Source organism: Lissotriton vulgaris, chromosome 12, assembly GCF_964263255.1.
Source record: "Lissotriton vulgaris chromosome 12, aLisVul1.2, whole genome shotgun sequence".
NCBI lineage: Eukaryota > Metazoa > Chordata > Amphibia > Caudata > Salamandridae > Lissotriton > Lissotriton vulgaris.
In genome coordinates, this window is record NC_141700.1 from 557,911,943 (window position 1) to 557,928,127 (window position 16,185).

Genomic DNA, 16,185 nt, shown 5'->3' on the forward strand with positions numbered 1-16,185 from the left:
CGTTCACGAGAGAGAAGGTTGTGCATTGAGTGTTTTGACGCAACCTTTTGGTGATAAGCAGCGTCCATGCGCATATTTTTCCTCGACCTTGGACCCAGTAGCTAGAGCATTGCCGAGTTGCTTGAGAGCAACAGCGGCAGCTGCGGTGTCCATCCGACAATCAGCAGGATTGGTTATGGATAATATGCTTACGGTGATGGTTCCGCACGCAGTTGACACTCTTTTGAATCGTACGAAAACTCAGCACTTGACGAGTGCGAGGTTGTCTGGGTACAAGTTGACGCTGTTGGCAAGCCATATTCAGATAAAACGTTGTAATGTCCTGAACCCGGCGACTTTATTGCCGATTAGTATGGAATCAGACGAAGTAGCAGCTCACAACTGCTACTTACGAACAGAGGAGGAAACAAAAGGTCGTGTGGACCTTAAAAACACCCCTTTGGAAGATCCCGATGGGACCTTGTATGTGGATGGTTCATGTTCTAAATTGCCGAATGGTGATGTGAAGACTGCATATGCTGTGGTAACTTTGAATACTGTTGTGGAAGCTGCGAGATTGAATCAGAACTCTGCCCAGGCTGCAGAACTGATCGCTTTGACTAGAGCGTGTGTGTTGTCGAAAGGGAAACGTGTGAATGTGTTTACCGACAGCCAATATGCTTTTGGCGTCGCTCATAGCTTTGGACGTTTGTGGAGAGAGAGAGGTTTTATGACGTCGCATGGCACTAAGATTCAGCATGGACAACTTGTGAATGATCTTTTGGATGCACTTACATTGCCTAAGCAGGTGGCGATTGTTAAATGTAGTGCACATCGTAAGGTGACGGATGATGTTGGTCGTGGGAATGCGTTTGCTGATGAGACTGCTAAGGAGACTGCCCGGAACCTTAGCACTAGAATCTATGTGACGAGTTCGGTTAGGTGGCCTACAGAGACTAGTATGTGCGAGGATACCATCGAGAGTGTGAAAATGATACAGAACGAGGCCACCGAGACTGAAAAGACGAAGTGGAAAGAGAGTACGGGAAAACTGGACGCGAATGGTTGCTGGATTGATTTGTCGGAGCATAAGAGATGGATGTTGCCAGATGCGTATGTGCTAGCTGTTGTGACGATGGCACACGGGTTAGCACATATCAGTGCGAAAGGTATCTGTAAGTTATTGTCCCCTGTGTGGAAGAATGATGGTATCACGAAGTGTGCCGAGAGATTGGTGAAGAATTGTATGGTATGCATGATGTACAACCCTGGAAAGGGAACCCCTACACCTCCTGGCCATTTTGCTCCCCCTTCATGTCCCTTCGAGGTGATCCAATTAGACTTCATCCATATGGAGAGATGTAATAACCTGAAATACGTTTTAGTTGTGGTTTGCGCATTCTCCCGATGGATTGAAGCCTACCCTCTTAAGGACAATACTGCTTTGTCCACTGCGAAAATCCTACTGAAGGAATACTTTCCTCGGTATGGAATGCCACGGATTGTATGGTCTGATAACGGAAGTGAGTTTGTGGGGAGTGTGATGAAGAGTGTGTGTAAGGGCCTTGGAATTACTCAGAAATTCCATAGCGCCAATCATCCCCAGTCAGCGGGTTTGGTTGAAGGGTATAATGGCACCCTTAAACTCAAACTAGCAAAGATTCAGGCTACGACTGGTCTCTCGTGGCCTGACACTTTACCTCTAGCCTTGTTGTCAACAAGGGCGACTGTACACTCCCGAGTAGGGCTTAGTCCCTACGAAATAGTGTTCGGTCGTCCTGCGAATGTTTGGGGGGTTCCTAGACCGAGTGTGTTTTCTGATCTTGAGCACCCAATGCTGATTGATTATCTTCATGATCTGACTGCTAAACTGAGGTTAATTCACCAACAGGTCTTTGAAGCACTGCCGACACAGACGGAGGGTCCAGGCCACCAGCTCCAGCCTGGAGACTGGGTGGTGACGCGGAACTTCGCACGCAAAAGAAACCTCGAGCCCCGCTTCACCGGACCCTTCCAAGTCCTCCTTGCCACGAGAACTGCTGTCCGTTTGGAAGGCCGTAAGAATTGGGTACATGCTACCCATACCAAAAAGGTACCCATACCTTTACCAGCAGACTCGTGGGTGAGGAAGGGCATTGCTTCATCTGAAACCGAAGGATTGCAGACCTTTGTACCCTTTAGCGACGCTCAGCCTGCCGGAGAATCCTCAGTGCAGCAGAACGACATTGTCGAACATTTGTCACCACAAGACTCAAGATCTGAACAATTGACTGATCAGCAGAACTCTGTTCCTTCATCGGATCCATTGTTTGATGAACAGACACGTCCTGGAAAAACCCGATACTTTTTGCGATCTAATACCAAGGACTAATAAATTTGCTTTTGTTCCTCGACAATTACGTTACCCCATTGCTACGATCAGTCTAAACACTTGGATAACTGTGCTTTTGTAAATATTGAGTTTTTTCCACATCTGTGTTTTTGCTTCCACAGCTGAGAGACTTTTGTATAAATTTGTGAATAAGATACCTTGCATCCAGGTGTACCGTAGGGCCGCGCGTGTACTTCCTTCTGGTTAGTAGGTCTTGACACTAGGTTAAAGGCCGTCGATTCCTGGGAACTCCTGGGGATTGACTACTGCTACACAGAACGAAGTGCGTCAAGAAACGTTGTGGACGGTCTTAGGGGATGGCGTTTTCAAAGCTGATGGACTTGGAAGAAGCTCGGGTGCAAAGATTCAAACTCCAACAAATTATTCGTACCAAATGCTTTATGTTTCAGGTGTTCCTTCTGTTTCTAATTGTTTCCTCGTTATTGGTGGGTGGGGTGTATTTTATGATACAGTGCTCCCTACCTTCTGCCATACCTACTCCTACTTCTGAATCTAAATCTATCACCACTGTGTCCCCTCATTCCTTTCATATTTTACCCCAACACGAGCAGGCTAGACGGGCGGAATTTAGAAATAATTCCTTCATCCAACTCCTTCATCAGCATCAGTTGGTCGTAAACACTACCAACTGCTGGGTGTGTGGGTTAATGCCACATACCACGGACAAGGGAATTCCATATTTGGTTCTTCCTTATAGTTCCCAGGGTTCAGCTCGAGCATTTCAAACAATGTTTCGAAGCGCACTAGATTCCCACCCCAATCGTGAGCCACGTCCTTCCCGCTATGATCCTGGTCCGTATCACAAACCTTTGGCTAAAGCGATTGCTGATCTAGATAGGGATATCTATGAACCGTCGCTCATCCCGGATGAAGAGGTGCGAGCCTATAGGGATCTAAGTGAGGTTGAGTACAGTGCGCTCGTGAATGAAAGACAGCTTAGAAGCTCGCCTCCGATATGGATCGTACCCCACCTTGGTAATTTCTGTCTACTAGGTCGTGGTCGAACATCGAGAGCTCGTCTTAGAGAGAGTGCTTGCTCCGAGACTTATATCCTACCGATGCTCTCTTCCCCTGTGTTTCTGGCTGCCAAGGGTACATACTTCGTCTGTCATGATCGTGCGTATACGTGGTTGCCCTCTGACTTTGTGGGCTCATGTTACATTGCAAATCTGTTGCCTCCAACGTTTACCGTTGATGCAGATTATCACAAGACTAGAATTGTGAGGGGCGTGATTAGCGAAGAGGACACTGCCGGTCAAGAGGCAGGAGACTTTTTCAAGGGTTTCTTTCCATTTTGGGGACCTATGGTTAATAGTAGGAACCTGAGACAGTTGACTCGAGTGGTGGAATCAACAGCTAATATCACTGCCAGTGCCCTTGGCAATATTACCACAGAACTTCAGGCGGATAGGCTTATGACGTTACAAAACCGTATGGTTTTAGACGTTGTTCTAGCAGATCGAGGTGGAGTATGTAAGGTGATCCATTCGAGCTGCTGTATTTTCATTCCAGATAATGCTCCGACTGTCTATCAAGCCATCTCAAAGTTGCATAAGATCTCTGAGTCCATACACGTGTAAGTAGGGGATTGGACGCTACTTGAGTGGTTTTGGGGCCTGATGTCGATTTGGGGTTGGAAGATTCTGATGATCATCGGAGTTGTTGCAGCGTTTCTGTTCACGTGTTGCCTTTGTGTGCAGTGTGGTCCTGCCTTATGCGGCCTCTGTGCTACGACGTGTATAAGACAGCCGCCTGTTACCAAAGGAACTCAGATGGATAGAGTTATGTTGCAGCAGCATCTAGATGGTCTGATGAATATCGAGTATGATTCTGACTAGTGCTTGCCTACATGAGGGCAAAAGGAGCGTCTGAGGTTCCGTAACGATGGTAAGTGGTGTTTTCGACTCGCACGAATATGGTCGAGTCTGGTATCTACGAACCGCAAATGACGAGTTTAGTGGGTGTACGCAGTTTCGCTGTACTAGCCTAAATCGTTCGTCTGGTTCGTGGGTTTATCTATCTGTACCCACGGGTTCCATCTTAGATACGGCATCCATTTTGTTTCTTGCCCTCAAGTAGCCAGCGAACGGACGCTGTCCGCTTCGCGACCCTGGGATTCCCAAGACTCTTGTGGAAGACACGTTTCCTTTGAAAGTGTCTTTATGACCAGGGGGATGATACTGTAAGGCAGCTGGCTCCGCTTGAGGCACATCTTGCCGTGCCGGTCTATTGTCTTAGCCGTGCATCTCATTAGGCACGTCTCTTTGATGCCCGCAACTCGTGTTTCCCGATACCACCCCTTTTACACCCTTTTCGATCTCCCCACGGTTTCTGTCTTCCTCTACACCTGTTCCTGTTCCTTCTTCGATCTGTTTTACTACCGATTGGAATGTACTAATGGTGGGAAGATGGGTTTTTACAGTTGGGAACCACCAAATGTTTCCGTACTTATGTTCCGGGCCCTGAATGCATGAAAGTAACCCCTTGTGGTTTTTACAATGGGAACCAAGTTGTAAACCTTTGTGTACCATGTTAACCTATGAGAGAAAACTGTATAAAAAGGAGCGACCCACAGTATCAAATTGAATCAGACTCCGCGAACTTACATGCTGTGTACTTCACGTGACTTCTGTGTTCCCTGCAGTAAATAAACTTCGAATCTTTGACGCCGAAGGAAGTGTCCCGTGTCTCTGTCATTTGTACGCCGGAACAGGTTACCCACGAAGGTTTCAGGTGTTGTCCCCTGGCACCGCTGGGTCTTAAATAACCCAGTCCTTCACCAGGTCTTGAGACGGTTGCGAAAGAGTGCTTCAGAGGGGGTGAATCTGAGATCTAACGGTAGGCTGTTCCAAAGTTTGGACGTGATGACTGCAAAGGCTCTGCCACCCATTCTAGAGAGGCGGAACCGTGGAACAACAATGAGGCGAAGATTGTTAGATCGTAAGGTTCTGACAGAGTGGGATAGAACTAGTCTCTTTCTTAAGTATTCTGGTCCTGCTCCATTAAGGGCCCGAAAAGCAAGAGTAAGTAGCTTGAACTTAATGCGACTGGCTATTGGGAGCCAGTTGAGCTTCTTGCGATACGTTGAGACCGAATGCCTATAGGGAATATTGCCAATCAACCTCACAGCCGCGTTCTGAACGATTTGTAAGCGTTCAATCTGATATTGAGGGGCCCCTGCGTAGAGACCGTTGGCATAGTCCAAGTGTGAGGTGATCAGGGTCTGAGTAACAGTTCTACGAGCATCTAGAGGCAGAAAGGGGAAGACCTTTCTCATCATCCGTAGTTTCCAAAAGCAGGCTGCAGTGACTTTATTGATTTGGGGGCCGCAGGAGAGGGTATCGTCAAACTGGAAGCCTAAGTTGCGAGCGGTATGAACAGGGGTAGGGGGGGGTCAAGTACCGTAGGCCACCACAAAGTGGATGGTATGCTCTGTTTTTGATTGAAAAACAAAACCTCCGTTTTGTCAGTATTGAGACGAAGATGGTTAGAAGCCATCCAGGAGCATATGTCACCCAGGCAGTGTCGGAAGTTGGTGAGGCCGGAGTCAGAGTGATCTCTAAAAGAAAATATAAGCTGTGTATCATCAGCATAAGAGATCACCCTGACCCCAAAAGATTCCACCACCTTGGCCAACGGGGCCAGGTAGACATTAAAAAACAGTGGGCTCAAGGCCGAGCCCTGCGGGACTCCGCATACAAGTGGTTTGCCTTCAGATTGAAACAGTTTAAGAAGAACCCTCTGAGTACGTCCTTGAAGAAAGGAGCTAATCCACGAGAGGGCAACACCGCCCAGTCCAATCTGCTCCAATCGATCTAGAAGTCTCTTATGTGACACCGTATCGAAAGCGGCGGATAGGTCCAGGAGGACCAACATGGCCTTCTCTCCCCTATCCACACATTCTGGAATGGTCTCAGAGACTTCCAGGAGCGCCGTATCCGTACTGAAACCTGTGCGGAAACCCGATTGGGAGTCATGGAGTAAGGAATCGATCTCCAGGTATTCTGCGAGCTGTAGTTGGACAGCTTTTTCCAAGACCTTCGCAGGTTTGGGGAGGAGGGAGATGGGACGATAGTTACAAAATTGCGTATGGTCCGCATCTGTTTTCTTCAAGATGGGGACTAGCATAGCTTCTTTCCAGGCGGTAGGAAAATGGCCAAGATGTAGTGAGGCATTCCAAATGGAGGTAAGAGGCTCGACCAACAGAGGAGCAAGGTCACTCATCACCATAGGAGGGGCCGGGTCCATAGGGGAGCCTGATTTGCACTGAAGAAGTAGTTTAAGCGCAGAATCTGGGGTAAGGTCCTTAAATGCTATCAGGGAAGGTGCATTATCATAACTGTTAGAGCCAAGGTAGAGTGACTGTTCAGGAGCAGACACTGCTGGAAAAGAGGAGGAAATTTTCTCAATTTTTTCTTGAAAAAAATCTGACAGCCCATTACACAAAGATTGACTAGCAAGGTTGTGGGGCATTATGGCAGGAGGTTTGACAAAGTCTTTGACAATACTAAACAATGTTTTTGCCGAGTTATCTGCGTTAGTAATTTGAGCAGCAAAATATTCTTTCATAGTAGCCTTTTTTAGTTTACTAAATTTCTTTTGGGCTGCTTTGTAAATACTTTTTGCCTCTGGATCATAGGCTAATCTCCAGCTGCGTTCTAATTTTTTGCAGTGACTTTTTTCTATACGCAAGGCAGTTGAGAACCATGGGGCTGAGGGACGAGATCTTGCTGAAGAGACTGGTAGCAATGGGGCAATGCTGTCAATAGCTGACAGTAATGTCGCATTAAGCTTATTAACGCAGATGTCAATGTCTTCTATAAGAGGTTCCAGGGGGCAACAGAAGACAGGCTCCAAGGCTGAACATGAGACATTATGCCAGTTTCTCCTCAGGTCCGTACCAGTTCCACCGGGATCGGTGCTAGAGGTAACTGAATGTCGGCCGAAAGAAGATAGTGATCGGACCAGGTGAGGGGAAGGGGAGGGTAGGTTATAGTGCCCGAGAGGTTAGAAAATATTAGGTCCAATGTATGACCTGCGACATGAGTTGGTCCTTGAATGAATTGCGTCAAATTAAGACTTTGTAGGGAATCTAAAAATCTCATGGCCTGAGTGCATGAGGGGTCTTCCACGTGTAGGTTAAAATCACTGAGTACAATGAAATGTGGGTGCTTGAGTGATAGATCCGATATGATAGGTGGTTACCTTCTGACTTAAAAGAAGTTCTCCCCAAAAAATTCTGTGAAGGTAAAATTCAGCGGGGCAAGGATGCAGGGGTGTCCGAGGAGGGATTGTCATTGTTAAGGAGCCGTGGGACAATGTTGTGGTGAAGACTTCTATGTTCAAACTTAGTCACTTTTTTAAAGTCAAAAATATCTGTTGGTACAAGGCAGGAGACTGTAGACACACAGAGTCCCAGGAGGCTGGATACACCTTTGGCGAAGCACCACTGACCAGGATCTGCTACTGCTGGGAAGAACATAGCAGAAGCTGCCAGGAAGTCAGGCTGACTGGCAAAGCATTCTTGGTCGTGTAGATGAGCAGGTTGGTCCAAGTCTTCCCTCAGTTCTCAGAGCAGTTTTGACCAACAAGTCCCAAGTTTAGATTTTGGCTATCTGGGCACCTTTAGCACCACCACCAAGTGTCTAGGACTAGAGGGCCACCACTTACGGGGTTAGGATTCACTCAGGTTGGGTCAAGATGGTGGGACCTGTTATGTCCTTGTGGCTCTGAACAGGAGGCCAGCAAACTAGACCTTGGAGTTACTCTGGTAGTCCTGGGTTCAGTTGAAGAAGCAGGGCTCTAGTTGCAGTGCAGACCTCTAAGGGCTCAAGGCGGGCTACAGGCGGCAAAGCAGTCCTTCCAGGTGCAGAAAAGCAGTCTTGTGGAGTACACAGCAGCTGGTAGTCCTCTGAGAGTCCTTCTGCAGCTCCAGAAAGTGAACTGAAGAGTGGGTCCGAGGGTCCTATTTTTATTCCTGGTGCCTTCTTTTAAGTTAAGTTTCTAGCGGTTTCTTTTTGAAGTACTTGGACTATCCTGCCTCTCCTGCCCTGTCTCCAGGATGGCTGCAGGGACAATGCAGTGGTGATGCTGCCACCATGGGGCTCTTGCCCCAACTTAAGAGAAGCTCTCTGGAGCTCCAGGGATCCCCTGTCTAAAGCCAACTGATCTTTCCTTATCCTGAGTTGTTCTTCCTCAAATGCAAGCAGTCTGCAATTTCTATCATGGGAGGACTCTCTCCTGTAGGAGGCTGAGGTCCTATGAGAGACAGAGGTCCCTACAGATGTACCAGAGTGATCAGACTCCTGAGAAGGAGATCTAGGTACACTGCTAACTCTTCCTGGAGGGGTGAAGAGAGGATCCAGTGGGCTCTCTCCTTCATCCACAGGGAGAGTTGGATTGTCCAGGTTAGAATCATCATGATCTTCCTGGCCAGCTTCAGAGTCTAAGTCTTGGGTGTTTTCACCTCCTCGCCTTTCCTCTTCTGCTGCCCCACCCAACCTGCCTGTCTCATGAGAACCAGAGGTCTTACTGAGATCATCTAAAAGCAATACCTCTATGAGGCTTTGGGCTTTAGGGTTCTTCCCTGTCTTCAGTTTTCTAGATGCACACATGTTCCTCAATTTTGGAAATGGGACATGTTCATACTTAGTTAATCTGGAGCCACTGGCGTCAGCCTTTGAAGACATACTAGTGTGGTGCAGTGCCTGCACCTACCTACTCTAGTGGGACTACTAAACTCTCTCTTGAGTTGGAGAAATGGTGTGCTAGACCCTTGACACTCAACTCTACGTTCAGTAGAACGTAGTTTATTCTATTCTTGATTTATATGTACCTATTGTGGTTTTCAGTTAGTCACTCAATGAGATTATCTGGTAAAGCAATAGCAAGCTTGAATCCAACCACTGCACACCAATGTGAGAAGTTGGCCTGGCATATGCTGTCCACTAATTATAGAGGGCACCTTGCACCAGTCCAAACAACCCTTATTGATGATAGGTTAAGACAACCTTTATTGAAAGCTATCCTAGTGGTAGCTTGCAGCCTTCAGGCAGGCTAAGTCTTAAAGTAGTGTAAAGCAGCTTGGTTTACCAGATTATAACCTCTTGAATGTCTAAATGAAAGGTGAACCACACAAGGTATATATAAAATATGTTTATTTAATACTAAACACTCTCTATTAATCACTTTATGAGATTAGAGAGCAAGGTACACAATATAAACACAATGGAATTTAAGTAAATAGCACAATATAAAATGGACCTCATGGGGAGATCAAACCATTACTAAGAAAGTAGTATAAGAACCACGACTTGACTAGACACAAAGCCTAGAGCTTGTAGAATCGCCGGGACCCCAAGGAACCACCCAAGGTACTGACACAGGGGACCCGCGGGGGATGTGTGCAGTGTGAGAACACAGCTGCGAGCTCTGTTAGTTTCTATGGGGAAAGTCGCGGTTGGAATTTTAAAGTTTAAGGACACTTAGGAGAGGACTTTGAGCAAACCCCTTTAGACTTAGGGGGTTCTAGGGCCAACACCCACGGGAGCACCGGAGTACTCGAGTTAGTTCACCCAGGGACGCCGGGTGCATAGGTGTCAAATGGTGTCGGGAATCGTTGTCGTTTTAAATGGCGACAGCTTCAAAGTCCTGCTCCCGTGAAGAAGGAAAGTGTCCGGTGTGATCCAAGCCTGGATCGAAGATTTGATTAACCTGACAGCAGAAAGGACAGAGTCTGGGTCACTTGCCAGTGACCAGTGGGATGATAGACGAATGCCCATCGATGTCGGGTGCTTCAGGTGCGAAGAGGTGGATCTTGACTCTGCAGCCACGAGGACCAGGAGGCGTCGACGACGACCAGGAGCTGGATTCGAGCTGTCCCACGAAGGATGTCGAGTGCTGCGGCGTCGGTGCTCGGATTGAACACAACAAGCCTTGGCAACAGCAACCCACACAGAAAGAGAAAAGATGCTTCGGAGAAGACCAGCAAGGTCCAGGGGACTCACCAAGCGATGGAGAGTCAGGGCACGTCTGGAGCAACCAGGGAAGCCCAAGGAAAGTTAGTTGCCTTCTCAGGGACCCACAGGTCGACGAACGAGGGATTGCGAAGGTACCTCAAGAGAAAACACAAAGGGCCAGCTCACTGAAACACTTGTGGAGTGTAGCCTGGCAATCTTTGGTGGAATTGCTACTCGGGGTCTGGGCTACAAGTAACCCAAAGCACAGCCTCAAGGATTGCTAAGAAGCCTATGCACTTGCAAATGTGCATGGTGTCCAGGGGTTCTGGTTCCACAGTCCCCACGAGGTCTACGGGTCTCAGCTTTGCTGGTAGCTCGGGTCAGCCTCTGGGAAGTCTTGGAACCCACCTCCTGTGTTGCAGATTCTTCGGAGTCCGGTGGGAGCTTCAGAGATGCAAACCGGTCAGATGCGTCTTTGGTGCCTGCCACACAGGGGAGTAACTCCTTTACCCCAAGGGAGATTCTTCAGTCATCTAGCGTTGTGTAGATGTTCCAGGATTCTTTATCAGAATTTCGTCCAGGTAAATCTAAAGTCCTGTGGTCAGGGGTTCCTACTTTACACCCAAGGAAGGGGTGGGACAAACTCTGAGGACCCACCTATGGGAGGGTTTGGAAAGAGGGTTGGCTACACCCATTTCCTTTGTCCAGTTTTGCACCAGAGCAGGGGCTGATAGCTCCTGCAACCGGTTTGAACTGGGCTATGCACAGGGACACCAAATGTGCCCCAGTGCAGACTTCAAAGCACTCTTGGAGTGCACCCACCCAGCCCCAATACACTAAAGCCTGTCTGGGAGGTGGTAACATCTCCCTGCGACAGGAAACCTATTGTCCAGGCCGTCCCTGCCGGAGTTTCGTCCAGCAGCAGGAGGTAAGACTCATGTCTGTGGCTGCAGCATTCAGTTTGTTATGCCAGGGTTAAGGAAACATGGTACCGGGTAGCCCGGTAACCCACACTAGTGGTTCTACCATAGAGGGTTCATACCTCCCACACCAGTTACTGGTGTGGAGGTATGATTCCAAGGTGTTTGACACCAAACAGGACATGGTTCTGTGCAGCCGTTTTAAAGTTATCATTTACCGCGAGGTTATAATGCACTTAAGAGTATATGGTCTAGGCTGCCTCACTAACAACCCTGGAGGAGAGATTCCGAAGGCTGCGGAGGGGCTCTGCACATGCATGGGCATCCTCTCACATGAAACCCAGCACCCTGCCTTCAGGATTGATAAGGCCTGCCATAGGGGTGACTGTTATATTCATATGTTTAGTGATGAGGTAGATATAATAAACCTATATCGGAGTAAGGGCCTTACACAGGCTGCTGTAGCAGACCTGTTGTGTCATTTTGCATGGTCTCCCAGGGGTGGCATAATACATGCTGCGTCCCCTTAGAGGCCTCTGGGGTACCTATGCCCTGGGTATATAGGATACCATATACTAGGGACTTATAAGGGTACCCCACAATCCAATCTGTGGTGTACCTAAATGATATGCAATAATTTTAGAGAGGAAGCAACTAGGCTGGGGTCCTGGATAGCAAGGCCCCAGCCAGACTAAAGTTGAAAAACATTGAAACATCAGCAAAAAAGTGGGGGTAACTATAAGAAGCAGATCCTACTCTCCTGAAATCCCTACCATGTGTCTGTTGCCATTATATTCATTTTCATATATGATAACCAAAACATATAAAGTATATTCAAATAGTGTCTCTTTCCTTCATTATCTGAAGATTAGTTATTTAGTCAACCAATCAAAATAATCAAAAATTTGCCTTGTCAAATGTGATTTAAATAAATGATAACGTAATCACCTCAAACCATATCAAGAGTTTTTGAATGACGAGTTATGCGATAAATCCCTGTTTGAATAACGTGTTATCCGTGCTTACCCAACGTGTCCATGTTGTTGAAAAACTTTCAGCGTGTATTCACTGTCAACTGGACCTGTATAGAATGTTGTATTTTCCCGTGAGGTTCATGCCATCAGATTTCTCATGTTAAAAAAAAACAGTATGTGCCATCTTGTGTATCTATGAAAAACATAATCACACCAGGTCCCCAAGTTAATTGAGCGCTAATGTTGTACAATGAAAATATGCAGATAGAGCAAACATACAATATAAATCGCAAAACGTCAGCGCCATGTTCCCTTCATGCAAAACGTACTTCATAATTCAAGAGCGTGCCCAATTCACATTCTCCTAGATGGGATTTGGCATCTACAGTGGTTCGCTATGTTTTTTGAAAGAACGCGATGTTGAGTGTGTCTATTACGATCCCTCAATGACTACATTGCTTGTATGAAAGCGTCCGTAGATGGGGGGCCATGCTGAAATGCGTGTGTTGCACAGATTGTTTGTTTTTCATAGGCACGACTTTGGGTGTGAAAAATATTGAGGAGCGATTGAACCCCTATCGGGGCACCAACGAATGCCAGGGGGACAATGCATCTGTTCTATGCAATTCAGCAGTGGGCATAGTTGAAGATGCTCTGGATCAGTCAGCGATACCCCATGAGCACCCAACTAGAAAACTGTCGAGTTACCAGGATAATTCAGGGGAGTGCACAGATCAATACTTTTACACATTAATTCAATTGTGTTAGGCACACTGGGTAGTAATAAACATTTAAAGCATCAGCTTCTTTCTAGCAGCAGGAACAGACGGTATGATTGTGAGGACAGTATCTAGCATGATACTGACCCTTATCCAGAGGACACCCTGGAGTTTGGTAGTCACAGCACAGGAACAGAATGGAGTTAAATTGCCAAAAAAGCAAACATGGTAAAATACAGAAACAATGTTGGGGAACAAGAAGGGGCTGAGAAGGATAATAGTAAAAATTAGTGAATGCAAGCAGAGTTATCAAATTAAATGGGAGCAGAGAAGCACTGTAGCTGCAAAATGTTGCCACACACTGATGGCTGGGTGTAGTACTGTTAAATATGATATATATATATATGCATGTGTGTGTGTATAGAATTGGAAAAAGAATGGCCTTTGTTTTATTTTTGTTAAAATTTTTCCCCAGATGTTACCCATTAGAGGAGTGAGCAGGTGTAACAAACAGCCAGGACTGAAGTGCCCCATTGGCATAAACATTTTTTGTTGTGTTTTATGAGCCTCCAAATGTAACTTTAACCATTTTCCTGTCATGTCACTGATTAGTTCAGTGGATGTCCTCGTAGAGTAATTACAATCAGAAGTGTTAAACATATATCTCAATAGCTCATGAATTTGGAACTTTTTCTTTAGGTGCAAGAAAATGAGGCATTAAGGATAGAAAACAGGAAACTTAAAAATGCGGTAAATATGTTTTTAAAGTTTTCTTTTGAATGCTTGTACTTAGATTCTTTTACTTATTTTTATCCTACTGGAATGAAGGATCTGAAAGAAACAGGTTAGTATTAGATTCCTTGCCTTAGAATATCCCCAGGTGTCAGACTGTATCCTGAAACTTTTGCGTAGCAGTACCTCTGCGCGTCGGTAGGCGTCGTCCGCGGCTCCGTGTCCGTCGTCAGCGTCGTTGGTGCCGGGATGACGTCGACGGAGTACTTAGACGCCGCCCTCGCGCGCTGACGTCATTTCTTTTTTCCGCGCCAGCAAGCGGAGATCCGGAAAAAGTGGTACCCCTTAGTCAATTTTTGACTAAACTTTTTCGATAATTTTTTATCCTTTTCGAAGTCTAACGACTCCGACGGTGCCGGTAGGGATGTCCGGGTTTAAACCCTGCGCCGACTGGTGTCGGTTACCGACCCCCATCGCCGGTGTCTTAATTGCCTGGGCCTCGACCACGACGACAAGGCCTACTCCGACTGCCGGGCCCTGACGTCTAAAGCTAGGCGGGAGCGGTCCCGCAAGCGACTCGAGCTCCGGCAGTCGGCCCCGCGCCGCTCGAGGTCCCGGTCCGCGAGGAGGTCGAGGGACCGGTCGCGGGGTCGGAGCCACCATAGCTCCGGGAGTCGTCCTCAGTCTTCGGGCTTGAAGCCCTCGGGTAAGCACAAGGAGTCGAAGAGACGTCATCGCTCTTCCGACTCCCCCCGACGCTCACGTGACGCGGCCGGGGGTTCGGGCGAACCCGCTGTCGCGGCTCCACCGGAGCCGCGGGCGTCGCGGCCTGCTTCATACCTGTCAGTCCCTGGGCAGAACGCGACGCCGGAGGAGATTGAGGCCTTCCTCACGGCCATGAGGACGCTCACTCCTCCGTCTGGCTCCGCGGCTCCTTCGGGCCCAGCGGCCCAACTGGGGGCCCCAACGGGTCGGGCGCTTCGGACCCGACGCCGTCGGGTGCCTCGGTCCCGACGCCGCCGGTGACTTCGGTCCCGGCGCCGCAGGCCCCCGCAGCATCCAGGTCTGGATCCGGGTCTTCGCCAGTCGACCTTACGACCTCGTTGGTGCCGGCCCCCAGGGTGTCGGCCCCCGCAACGCCTCTGGGCGGCGCCGTCCCCGATCCCTCCCTCGATTCGGGTCCGGCGCGGCTCTCAACGCCGATGGGACATTTCTATTTCTATGACCTGACCCCATCATTTGGTCCTGAGTCTCAGGAGATGGGTGGTGAGGGGGATTGGGAGGAGTCTGAGGACCCTCTGGCACAGGAGTGCCAGTCTTATCAGGACTGGACAGGTGAGCTAGGAAAGGCCAGTGGTCTGGACACCTCGCCGGACACTGGTTTTGTCTCTCCTCCTACCGTGGCTACGGAGGAGGGGCCTGCCTATAGTGTGGTGCTGACGCGGGCGGCCAAGACCTTGGGCCTGGAGCTCCCCGTCGCGGCCGTGAGAACTAACCTGAGGTCCTTAATCCGCAGGCAAGCTCGGCCGAGCCTCTGCTGCTGTTTAATGAGGCCTTGTCTGAAGTTCTTCTGGGCACTTGGTCCAAGCCCGCTACAGGTCAGCCTGTAGATAGGAACGTGGCCAGACGCCACCGCCCGGCTCCGGGCGACCCTTGCTTCCTGTCCACCCACCCCACCCCGAGAGCCTGGTCATCCAGGCCTCTAACTCCCAGACTGCATTCCCGACGGCTCCCACGGAGCGGGAATCCAAGAGGTACGAGCAATACGGGAAAAATGTATTCTCCTCCCTGAGTTTAGGGCTGCGGTCAGTCAACACCGTGTGCCTCTTGGGCCGTTACACCCACTCTCTGTGGGACACGGTCGCGGACGTGCTGCCACAATGTCCGGAGGAGGTCTGGACTAAACTCACCCAAGCCATTGGGAAGGGTCGAGATGCGGCACCTTGCTCCATCTGGTGTGGGCTGGATACCATGGACTCACTGGGCAGAGCAATGGCAACGACGGTGGTGATTCGTCGCCACGCCTGGTTGAGGTCAGCCAACTTTTCGGCTGATGTCCAAAACACCCTTATGGACATACCGTTTGATGGCCGTCGCCTCTTTGGCGACAAGGCAGACCATGCGCTTGTGCGCTTTAAGGACTCCAGGACTACGGCCAAGTCCTTGGGCCTCTTGGCCCCGCGCCAGCAAACCGCTGCTTTTCGCTCCTTTCGTGGCCAAGGAAGGGGCGCCCCCACACCTGCCAGCCACGAGCCGCAGACTACCGTCCAGCGCATTGGCTGACGTGGAAACCGCTGTGGTGGCGGTCGAAGACAACGGCGAGGCCAGTCCACACCTGCCCATGCAGCATCCGCCTCAAAACCTTCCTAGTCCGAGCTTTCAGGCCCATGTGACGCAGGTGGGGGGCAGGGTTCGCCATCACCACCTCTACTGGCGCACTGTCACATCGGACAGGTGGGTGCTGCAAATCGTCCGAAGGGGCTACTCCATCCCCTTTGTGGTGATCCCTCC

General features: G+C 49.0%; 1 protein-coding gene across 1 annotated transcript in view; it reads left to right on the forward strand.

Annotated features, from left to right (window-relative positions):
• Positions 1 to 16,185, forward strand: part of LOC147677738 (uncharacterized) — a 633,794-nt gene that overhangs the window by 99,527 nt on the left and 518,082 nt on the right. The window contains exon 5 of the mRNA XM_086946495.1: positions 13,642 to 13,692. Within this exon, the coding sequence (XP_086802621.1) occupies positions 13,642 to 13,692 (51 nt within the window). The remainder of the gene's footprint in view (positions 1 to 13,641; positions 13,693 to 16,185) is intronic.